This window comes from Haliotis cracherodii, unplaced genomic scaffold (assembly GCF_022045235.1).
Source record: "Haliotis cracherodii isolate W230 unplaced genomic scaffold, xgHalCrac1.p SCAF_26, whole genome shotgun sequence".
Lineage (NCBI taxonomy): Eukaryota > Metazoa > Mollusca > Gastropoda > Lepetellida > Haliotidae > Haliotis > Haliotis cracherodii.
Window position 1 is genome coordinate 4258715 of NW_027266282.1, and position 12109 is coordinate 4270823.

Consider the following 12109-nt stretch of genomic DNA (forward strand, 5'->3'; position numbering starts at 1 on the left):
AAAATGAAACATTTACAGCTACTGACCAGGTTAATGAGAGCCAGCAGGTCAACTAAAATGAAACATTTACAGCTACTGACCAGGTCAATGAGTCCGGGGATGACCCCTGGCTGGTGCTGGTGGGGACGGAGGATGTCAACAACATGGCGCTGTAGACTCTCAAAGTTCTCCTCCTTGGTTGGCACTACAAGAAACAGGTGAAAGTCAGGTGACCTTGTGTCCTGGCCTGCTGTAATATACCTAATATATTCAAACATTTCTGCAGCACTGCTAAATGTCCAATACAGCATCTATTAAAATAACATTCTACTAATACATCATAAAATGTTGAGAAAGTGATTAAATCAATTTCAACACTCAATAGACACAGGTTCATCACATGTTGTGAATCATCTTCCCAAGGCAAGGGAATTAACTGACTATGAAAGTCCAGTTTCCACACTTGCCGAACTAGGCTAGAATTATGGAGTTATAGTTTGGCTGGACTAATGAGTCTATGCACAGTCCAAACAAAGTCAAATAACGAAATTGACATTCGGTTCGTAAAATGCTGTGCAGATTTCGGTCAAATGCAATATTTGCAAAGCATGTGTACCGTCAACAGATATTTTCCACATCTTTTCATGTTTTCATTCTAGGTGCTCACCTGACTTGACGCACTTTGTGAAGTAAGACCCATTTAATTACAATATAGATCTTGATTATCGATCAGATCGTCTTGACTTTGCACCGCCATTTGAAGCAAATGCAAGTGATATGAGAAGTGGAATCTTATTGGTCAGTAGGAGGGACATAGAAGGAACATAACTCATTATGGTCACTGGTGACACTACAATAGAGCCCAGAAATTTAAGCCTAGTTTGGCAAGGGTGGAAACTGGGCTTTTACAGTCAGTTAACCCGCTTGGCTCGGGAAGATGGCCGTGACTATGTAGAGTGCCCTCACCATGTGCGACCACATTCCTGGGGTTGAGATACTCTTGACCGGTCTCCTCCTCCACAGTGGCCTCGGTGTCATCCAGCTTCTGGTCCAGCATCGCGTGTCGGATCTGGTTGATGCTCACCTCAGTGTCCTTCCCAATCAGAATGAATGGGCACCAGTTGTACACATGCGTGAACCTGTAGCACCAAGAGATGGACATTCAAGAACTCTTTCCATGCTGACTCAAACTGAAGCTGCAGCTAAACGCAACTAGAGTTATCAGGATATGACATATCCCCCCGCTCTGGTGTAATTCGGACATGGGATTTGGCTACTTGAACCCCACTTTTGGTCCACTGCCATTGGGTACCTTCAGTTCAGTGAAAACATAATGCTGTTCAGTATTTTTCAATTTCCCAAATGATCAAAAGGCACCAGTTCACCACTAGACTTTCATCCAAAAAATATTTCACGGTTTTAGGATTTTCCATCTCACGTAGTCGCTCATCTCCACAGAAGTGAAAATCCAGGGTCTTATTCCCAGCACGGGATGGACATTTTATGGCCTAGAAATTTGAGGCATGTTTATCCCAACCCAACTCTCTACCAGTCAGTTTTGACAAATGTCATTCGAAACAAGATTGTTTTTCAAACTAGCCTTAATTCATGTAGACTTGTTTATTTACAAAACAGCCTTCCAAAAATTGGGTGTGGTGTATATACACACCCACAACCATACCCATTTTTTAATGCCATGGCATACAAGTCTTTCAGCTTCAACTTCGGCTTATTAAAGTAACACTCTCTGACACTGATTTGATTACTGGTGTGTATGATGTTATTTCATATTGCACTTACCTATTATCATGTCTGACAGCCTCCATGCCAGTCCGGACAGCATCAGACAGCAGGCAGCCATTTTGAAGTGACATGTAGAAGTGATGATAGAATTTGTCCATGGCATTATCTGGAACCTGCCACTGAGTCACCATCACACACTGGGCCCCTAGGCAACGCAAACGTTTTCCACAATAAGACAACGCTATATCATATAGTTAATGTTAGACCTTTATTTGGTATTACTTGTACTATGGATATATTTTTCAAATGAGGATATATTTTTCAAAAGCATGGCTAGTAGTTGAAATAAAAATAAAACATTGCAAAACAATTGTGGCCAAAGAATAGGATAGTTGGGAGAGTAAAACAAACAAATGAGTGAGTGAGCGAGTGAGTATGGTTTTACGCCGCTTTTTGCAATATTCCATGGGGACACGAGAAATGGGCTTCACACATTGTACCCAGGTCTTTGGCGTGACGAGTGAAAGCTTTAACCACTAGGCTACCCATTAAACAAATTAGATAAAAAAAAGACGTAACGAGGGACGCATAAAACTACATACACCCCTCGTGACACTGCAACAACATATATTATTATACCTCCATGTCAGAATGATGAGATGTGATTCGTCCACATGATCTTAACAAAATACTATGTATCCCGCCTTGGAGGGAAATACATTTCTCAGCGGGAGAATAAAACCCTTGTACCCCGATTCGAAGCAAAAAGCCACACACTTTTTCCAAGTCAATGAAAGTCACTGACATAGCACTCAGTCGAACAGCTTTTTTTTCAATTTTGAATTTGTTTTACTTCTTTGACAATGTCATATTAAAACATGTCGGTAAGATAATTTGTTGTAGCAGGATGACGAGGGGTACATTCGGTTTCATGCGTCCCTCGTTAGGTTTTCTACCACCAACCTCCGGCTCGTGGCCATATTACAATTTAAATGCAATAAGGATTTTAACAACATAAAGTTGTCATTGATTATACTCCTCTGATACTTATGATTTTTACTAGATAAATAAAAGCTGAGACTCGGAATATTCGTTGTTTACTCTTCAAGTCAAATCTTATATTCTTTCAGAAAGAGGCAGAATAATTAAAATCATGAAATTAATGTGAAAAATGCAGGAGTCCATTGATGACATTAATAAACTAACACATTATATCAGGCCATATTGGAGTGTAATGTTGTGACGGCTTAACTGCACACGGGTGAAAACAATGACCTACCTCACAAAGCTCACAGTAAACAATGTTATTTAGACAGTGCTGGTCAGTTTCTTCACATAAGATGATCAAGCAGTTTTGACAGTGTTTTTGTTCTTGGTAACCTTGTCAAATAATCTTATAATTACAAGCAAAACAATTCATACTAATGTTTTCGAAAAACTTTTCATGGTACAAGGGCAGGGGTACTGGCATTAATTTCATGACACATTATAGTCGACACAATCTGGTGATTTACATTTCATTTTATGAGTCACAGTATCAGAATTACAATGATGAAACACACGACCAACAGTGAGAGTCAGGTACCTGCAGCCAGGAAGCTCGCTGGCAGACTGAAGCTGTGGATGTACTCCCTTCTCCACGGGTTGTAGCCACAGTTCAGGACCACCAGTTGAGCACACATCTTCAAGTTATGGATGTCTTCTGGGGACACAATGTAAGACCTCTCCGTGGCTACTCCTCCCTCCAGACGGTCCTTGTTGGGCGTCAGGACGAGCAGGTTCTCTCTCCAACATCCGAATGTTGCTGCAAAATTAATATGCTGAAAGTTATGATAATAATAAAAGCATGAAACAAAATTGAAAACGATGTGAGTCCCTCACTAGCATTAATAACATACAATATATATACAGTCAGCCATATTGCAGTAATGAATTGCATTTTCTGGTGTACCAAAAATGCAACACCAATACACAGCAGCTCATGTGGCCATCTAATCCCCATTTAATTCATACTAAGTATTGGAGACTTTGTTCTATGCAAAATCCCATTTGTTGCTTACAAAACTAAACATAAAACTTACATATCTGTGTGTCTTGAAGCAGGATAAATAACAGAAGCCTTTTAGGGCCATTTGTTTTTTTGTTTTTATCGATAGAATCTTGAAATTTCAAGATACTAAGTTGAAATCAAATCAAATCAAATTACACTCATAAGCCCAGGAATTCTGTGCTTATTGATGAGAGAGGTGGGGTTGGTAACGTCACTTCTCAAAAGAAGACTGGTTAATGTTTCCAAGGTATACATCATAGTAAATGGAGAAATATTACACAGTCCAGAAGGTATCGACACAGTAATTACACAATGATAGAATGGTCAAAAGGAGGTAAAGGTAAACCTTTGGTTTCAAATTTTAAACAACTGTCATCAGAAGATGACAAATCCTCTGGGCCTCGACAGATTTGAAAGTACAAATCATCTGATTGTTACTGCAAGTCCTACAAGAATGATCTGTCCGTCCATGTACAAGGGTAGTTACTGAGCTATCAAAACAATACCAGGGAGCTGGGACTCGGACATAGGTATTTGTGTGTCAGGTCCTTTGAGGCAAAGATGTGAGTTAGTGGATGTCTGGTCGGTCCATAGTTTATGCTGTAATCTGCTGCATTAAATTACCAACTCTAGATCTCAATAGTTACTGAAGCTCACCTTTCACATTAAACTTACATACTGCAGCTTAATAGCAATAGAGATATAAATGTTTACACTAAGCATTTCCTTCCTAGTTCCCACCACTGGTGAACAGCTATCCAGACAATCTTGTGGTAGGACCAGAGTCAAAGTCAAACTTGTTGCCGTGGAAACAGAAGAATATAAACTCTAATAATCCCATAATACCAAAAGGCACCAGTTGACACGCTGGTCATTGTGTGTAAAGTTTCATGAAAGAATACCTATTAGTTTTAGAGATAAGATCCGGACAAAAAATGATTACAGACGAACAGACAAGCTGATTACTAAATCCCTCCATATTACATACAGCGGAATACAAATACATGCAACCGTAATTCCCTTGATGCCTCCTCACCTATATGGACAATGGTGGCTTTCTGCAGATCCTGCAGCAGGCTGTGCTTGGTAGCTTCAGTGCTGACCACTGGGTTGACGTCAAGACACTCAGCTACTTTGTGCAACGCCTTCATCATGTTGTCAAGGTCATACCTTGGTCTCCAGGGTTGACCTCGGAGCTCCACGCTGAACACACAACACTCAGGTATCAGTGATGGGGAGGAACGAAGGTGTGTGTGAGAGGAGAGGAGGGGGGGTCAGGTTGAAGAAACAGGTGTTGAAATTTGTTAGAAACATTCACTGGAGCCAGGTCATCTTCTAGGTGCAAAGGAGTTAACTGACTATAAAAGTCTAGTTTCCACCCTTGCTGAAATAGGCTGGAATTTTGGAGTCATAATTTGGCTGAGCTAACAAGTTTATGCATAGTCCAATCATCACAATCACATAAACTGCCATACAGATGTCAGTCTATTTTAGGATTTGAAAAGCATGTTGTACTGACAACTGGGCATCAACAGATATTTTGCAAATCTTTATGGTTATAATCAAGGTGCTCACGTGATGTGATGCACTTCGCAAAGTAAGACCCATTTTGAGTCAATATAGATTTATATTATCAATCAGATCATATTTACTGGGTGCCGACATAATGTTTGAAGCAAATGCAAATTATATGAGAGGTGGAATCTGATTGGTCAATAGGAGGGACATAGAAGGGACATAACTCGTAATAGCCACTGGTGGAGCTAAGATCAAGCCCAGAATTTCAGCCTAGTTCAGTACAAGTGGAAACTGGACTTTAAGAGTCAGTTAACTCCCTTCCCTGGGGAGTATGGAGCCAGAGCAAAGGGTACATATACCTTTCACTTGCCACAAGGATTTTGATGACATTTTGACACCAAACATGCAAAAATCATAATACTTATGAATTCAATTATATGAAACTACAGAATTAGCTTGAAAATGTATTCATCTGGGTTGGCAAGAAGCTTAGTTTAAAGTCTTTTAACATTTATGAGTGACTCAAACCTCACAAAAAGTGAACCAGTTCAGATAACGCTCAGCAAGAATTCCCATGATTCTTATTGTTGCTAAACCTGTGACACAGGACATGCTACCCTGACAAAATGGCCTCCAGTCTGTTAACGATTCTCATTCTGTGTGAGTAACCACATGGCAATCAGGGGATGTAAACTTCATATACTTGTCTAGAAGTCACCATCACATCCTCAACAATGAGTTGCCTGTAGCCATTTTGTCCTTTGGGTTGTCCTTTGTCATGTGATCTTAGAATGAAAGTGCGGTATTTAAGGATTCTTTTTCAATTTTCAAAGCCTAAAGGGAAATTAAAGGGATTTCTAATGCCAAAAGCAAATTCAAGGGCTTTTCAAGGCAAATTTTGAAATACGAGCCCCTATTACCAAACTATACAAGCCCAGACACAGCTTTTGGGGAAAGGAAGGGGTGCATTTCGTGATTTGGCAGTTTTCATTCAGTAATCAGTTGTTTATTAGATACTACCAGTACGTTCCTTCAATCACCTATGAAGCTTCCAAATGTATGAAAGCTTAGTATACATTTGTATGCATCTTTGGAACCGTGTATACCATACCACGCATCAACAATCTTTGAAGGTATTCCTTGCCTGGCAACAGTTTCCCCTGTAGAACTCCGTTACTCACCTGTCCAGAATTTCCGGGCATCCGTACACCACACATCTCTCCTTGCTGCTGATCTGCTGATACAGCGTCACCATCTGACTTGACGTCGTGATGTCCGTCCCGGTGGATGTTCGTGTCGTCAGGGTGGTGTATGTGTGGGTGCTCAGCATCTTCTCTGGTGACACCGGTCGACCAATGGCTTGGGCAAGTCCTGAGGATACACCCCCAGGACCAGCCTCACCCCTCTTGCTATCTGCCCTGGAAAGCTGGGACTGAAAAGTTGCCTCCCTGCTCAAAGCTACCCGAGAGTTCCTTCCCTTGTCAGGGGTTCTCAAAACCCCTGACGTGTACAGTCTAGGATTGGAGACATGCTTAAGATTGACTCTCTCCAGACTTGACATGCTGAGATCCGATGGTGTGATGCTTTCGGAAAACAAGCTCTCCCTCTTCTGCAGAGCCATCACTTTGTTTGTGCCTCCTTTCCGGGACTGGGAGCGGTCAAACTCTAGTTGGTCCTGGTGCCGGAGATGGTCCATCTCGTTGTGGAGTACTTTGTCCAGTAGGAGCAGACAGGGAAGAAATGTGATCCGGAACCGATCCATCACATATCTGGCATTCCAGTCCTGAAGGATTCCGAACGGACAGTGACACAGTTCCTTATCCGGAACTATCAGCAAGTGGCTCATGGTATCCAGGCTGGAGAGAATGTCCTCTACTGGAGCAAACAGGATATTGTACAGCTGCCTCTGCGCTGATTTCTTGGCTTTCGGTGTAGAATTGTCATTTTCCAACGGTGGAGATGTATCTGTGGTGTCGGAAGTGGGTGATTTTTTGGCTAGTTTCATGTTCGTCCTGCGGACATTATTTAAGTCCGCATCTGGAAGCGGGAGAGATTTGTTTTCACATTCATTGACGAGGTTCTCCTTGTCATGTTCTGACAGCACTTCATCAATCAATTTCTGGATCTGAAATCAATCATTCGATAACAGGGCATCATCATCCAAATGATAACGATAAGATAACATATTGATTATATCAAATAATTATCATGTTTAACACCGCACTTAGCAATATTCCAGTTCTATGGATGATATGGCAGCATCTAAATAACTCAACCTGGACCGTTTCAAGTGGTATGCATATAGGATGCACAATTTGCGTCTGGTGAACCCCTGGTGATGATTTATAACATTATATTTGCAAATGAGTAAACTATCATGACTATAGAATCCATAATCCCAGACATTAGGTATGTATATTATTGCAAAGATCTCATGGATTGGCAGCCCTGGAAAAAAACAGCATTATCCTCCTAAATTTCACTCTCACATAATTTTATTTTTAAATAAATAAAATTAAATAGTCTTGGTTCTCACATGTCTCAGGCACTGCCCGCATTATTATAAAGTCTGCCGCACGTTTCATTTTTATTTCCATTTAAAAAAAAAATTCTTAATATATTCCATATCTTGAGCACATGACCCCAGCAGTTAAAAGCTACAATAAGAACAACATGATTTCGCCAAAATTACTGTAAATAAAATTTGGTTATATACTAGCTTGAACAACCAACAAAAACAAAAACCATCCCAGGTCGCACTATATTTTCAAAAGCCATTGCCTGAGAGCAAGTTCTTTGTGTTTTTTTATGCCTTACAGTATCAGAATAGCAAAACCCATACCTGATCTCGCACTGACATATCTTTTCCTGCTCTCCCAGAATAGAACCTGACCAATCCCCTGGCCGGCTGCAGTACCCATAGCAACAGGGATGAATCCAGTAGCGAATAGTACATAACAGTCCCGTTCTGCTGACTGACAGCGCGATTCATCCTCTCAACAGTCCACACATCACGCAAGGCAAGCGTACTGGGAATAGTCTGCCCTAAAGTGGATGTAAAATTGGGCAACTGGGTGATAGTCCGCTTTCTATATCCCTCGGCAAACTGAAGACACTCCTCCTTGTTCCCAAGTTTGCTTAACACAGACTGGACACCATCATAACACTCCAACAGCTGTTCATCATACCCAGCCGGCCTGTGAGTACCCTCGTCCACATGTTCTCTGATTTTGGTTTCATAGAAGGGGATAAGTTTTAGGAAATATTTCAAGGCCTGTTCGATGTCTTGCATCTGTGTTGATGCCTGCTGAATGCAAGCGATGTTGTATTCAGCCATCGTCTGGATGTCTGTGTACCCATAATCCTTTGCAATGTCACAGGCTTGTTCGTAAAAATACAAGCTGTACTGCTTCTTAGACTGTGCTCGATATGCATTGCCGAGCTTACACAGACCTGTAGACTTTGTCCGACTGTCAGTCCGAGCACATGCCTTCAGCATTGCCTCATAATGCTTCACGGCAGAATCATAATCTTCCTTTACCATGTAAGAATCGGCCAGCATCTCATTTGCAATAGCAAGCATACGCTTGTCGCCAAATTTGGCTGCCATCTTGATGTACTGTACATGGTATGTTATACTCAGCGTCCAGTTCCTCAAAGCAGCATACACAGTCCCCATGCACCCATATGCCTGTGCAATGCCTTTCCTGTTTCTGTTTTTCTTGGACAGGTTCATATACAATTGATACTGTTCAAGAGCTTCTTGATAATTTCCCAAAATCTCACTTAGCATCCCTGTGTTGTGATGTGATTCAGCCAAAGTTCTTCCTGAGAAGCCAAACTCTCTCATGAAACCGTTATACTTTTGAGCGTGATAAACTGCAGAGTGCATATTCCCGATTGACTTGTACGCGATGCTGAGATTCAGATGCAGCCCACACTGCAGCTCCTTCGTCCAAAAGTCAGGCAAGTTTTCACAGTGTCCCACCTCTGTGAGGAGCTCAGCTTTCAGATGCAGTAGTTTCTCATAGTATATTATGGCTTGGTAGGTGTCCCCGTTCTCTAGATACAAGGTGGCCACATTGACCAATGACTTGGTCTGATACAACTGGTCATGGGTGGCAACAGCCATTGAGAGGCACTCTAGGTACAGACCTATGGCCTGGTCCCTCTGACGAAGACTTGTGTGAGCGTTTGCCATTGTCAGAAGTATTTTCATCGTAATTCCTTTCTGGTTTGTCTGAAACTTCTGAGCCGCTTCGAGAATTCGGATACACAAATCAAACTTCTTGCTCTGGAAGAGGCATACCCCAACTTCACTGAGTTTCTTGTAGGCGTCCATGCCTGAAACCACATATTATTGTGTATGGTGGGTGAATGTGTGAAGCAGGGCTCAAAGTAAGGAGCTTAATTAAACTTGCACTAGGAGCATGTTGACATGAAAACAGAGTTGCACAAGACCATGAGACAAAAACTGATTGCACCCTGTACCCATGAATTTATCAAAGTTGAAACACGTCCACATAATCTTGAAGTACTCACATTTTGATGAGAAAGAAAGACAAATTACACATCAAAAAGGGGTTATTGACCTAGAATGGAAAATAATTGAGTGCGTGTGGAGGTGTAAGGGCGACACCGAAATATGAAAAGTTGTGACGGCAACTTGGTGCATGTGTATGTAAATATTAGGTTGTATTTTTTAATAAGACGTTGCACTGGTGCATGTGTTATGATTATCACTATTATGAACAGCATCTCTAGTACCGATTGTCATATCTCTCCCACTTTGGGATGCGATAGTTTGGCCATTGCGTTTATCTACGTTGCCCTGCTAAATCTATGGGGAACAACTTACTTGCCACCTCCCTCTCAAAAATATTGTCGTCCAATATATGACGTCATCAAGTTGCGAGTGCATATTTGTATCTCCAGAAATAACGTCATGATAGAAATAAACGTGAAATAAACCATGCTTTGTTCTACATAGCTCTTCATGATTTATCGCGAAGCTATCTTATGAAGCTGAATCGTGTTGATTTACGCAGCAATCAGCAATATTCCAGCTATGAATAAGTGAATGAATAAGTGAGTGAAAGATATTGGACATACTGAACGACAATCAGTCAATGTCCTAAAACATAAGACTGGTCTGAAACCCTGCACTGCTTGAAAAAAATTGAAAGGTAAGGGTGTTTGTTTGTTTTTTGTTTAACGCCGCATTCAGCAATATTCCAGCTATATGACAGTGGTCTGTAAATAGTCAAGTCTGGACCAGACAATCCATCGACTGACATCATGTGCATCAATCCACGCAATTGGGATACGATGACATGCATCAACCAAGCCTGACCAACCGATCCCGTTCGTCGCCTCTTACGACAAGCATAGTCACCCCTTACGGCAAGTATGGGTTGCTGAAGACCTATTCTAACCCGGATCTTTACGGTTCAAAAGGTAAGGGTGAGCAGTATTTCCAGTATATAGGTAAATTGAGGTTCATTCTTGCCACGATACGTATCACAATATCATTTATTAATGCTCTGTATATCAGCTGATTTCAGTTAGTGATTTTTTATCATGCGTTGAATGTCACACACTTGCCAAACAACTTCGAAATGTTTCCGGTAATACGGCCTTGTGCATCGTAAACTATTGGGATACACTTTAAACCTCCAATACCCATCCATTTTGCTTGGTTCACAAACCAACCTTTAAGACTTTTTCTGAACTCTGTTGGCATATCACACAGGTGAGAAGCTACAGATGCAATGTGATTGGTCAGTCTGTCAGCATCATCAAGGTCAAGGTCAAGAGCAGTAAGGAAGGAAATGAGAGCTTCCTTATTCTGGTTGAGCTGCTGAAGACAGAGCCCGAGAACATGATGGCCCTGCAACACAAAATAAACATGCGAGTAATTACCTCCGAGTATTGGCTGTAATTGACAAACCAGTGGTTGATAGCATGAGCAAATATCAATGTAAAAATCATGAATTGATGACATACATCTACAAAAATCACTGTAACCAGGTACATACAGCTGGGTCAATCTCTGTAACCAGGTACATACAGCTGGGTCAATAACTGTAACCAGGTACATACAGCTAGGTCAATCTCTGTAACCAGGTACATACAGCTAGATCAATAACTGTAACAAGGTACATACATCTAGGTCAATAACTGTAACAAGGTACATACATCTGGGTCAATCTCTGTAACCAGGTACATACAGCTGGGTCAATCTCTGTAACCAGGTACATACAGCTGGGTCAATCTCTGTAACCAGGTACATACAGCTGGGTCAATCTCTGTAACCAGGTACATACAGCTGGGTCAATCTCTGTAACCAGGTACATACAGCTGGGTCAATAACTGTTACCAGGTACATACATCTAGGTCAATAACTGTTACCAGGTACATACAGCTGGGTCAATCTCTGTTACCAGGTACATACAGCTGGGTCAATCTCTGTAACCAGGTACATACAGCTGGGTCAATCTCTGTAACCAGGTACATACAGCTGGGTCAATAACTGTAACCAGGTATATACAGCTAGATCAATAACTGTAACCAGGTACATACAGCTGGGTCAATCTCTGTAGCCAGGTTCATACATCTAGGTCAATAACTGTAGCCAGGTACATACAGCTGGGTCAATTTCTGTAACCAGGTACATACAGCTGGGTCAATTTCTGTAACCAGGTACATACAGCTGGGTCAATAACTGTTACCAGGTACATACATCTAGGTCAATAACTGTTACCGGGTACATACAGTTGGGTCAATCTCTGTTACCAGGTACATACAGCTGGGTCAATC

General features: G+C 41.4%; 1 protein-coding gene across 1 annotated transcript in view; it reads right to left on the reverse strand.

The window, feature by feature from the left end:
- The window catches only part of LOC139473021 (tetratricopeptide repeat protein 28-like), a 31366-nt gene that overhangs the window by 12905 nt on the left and 6352 nt on the right, over nucleotides 1-12109 (reverse strand). Inside the window, exons 4-11 of the mRNA XM_071255526.1 lie at nucleotides 11003-11180; nucleotides 8133-9634; nucleotides 6472-7415; nucleotides 4809-4975; nucleotides 3308-3526; nucleotides 1780-1927; nucleotides 946-1118; nucleotides 81-184 (exon numbers count right to left, since the gene is read on the reverse strand). Coding sequence (XP_071111627.1) covers nucleotides 81-184; nucleotides 946-1118; nucleotides 1780-1927; nucleotides 3308-3526; nucleotides 4809-4975; nucleotides 6472-7415; nucleotides 8133-9634; nucleotides 11003-11180 — 3435 coding nt within the window. The remainder of the gene's footprint in view (nucleotides 1-80; nucleotides 185-945; nucleotides 1119-1779; nucleotides 1928-3307; nucleotides 3527-4808; nucleotides 4976-6471; nucleotides 7416-8132; nucleotides 9635-11002; nucleotides 11181-12109) is intronic.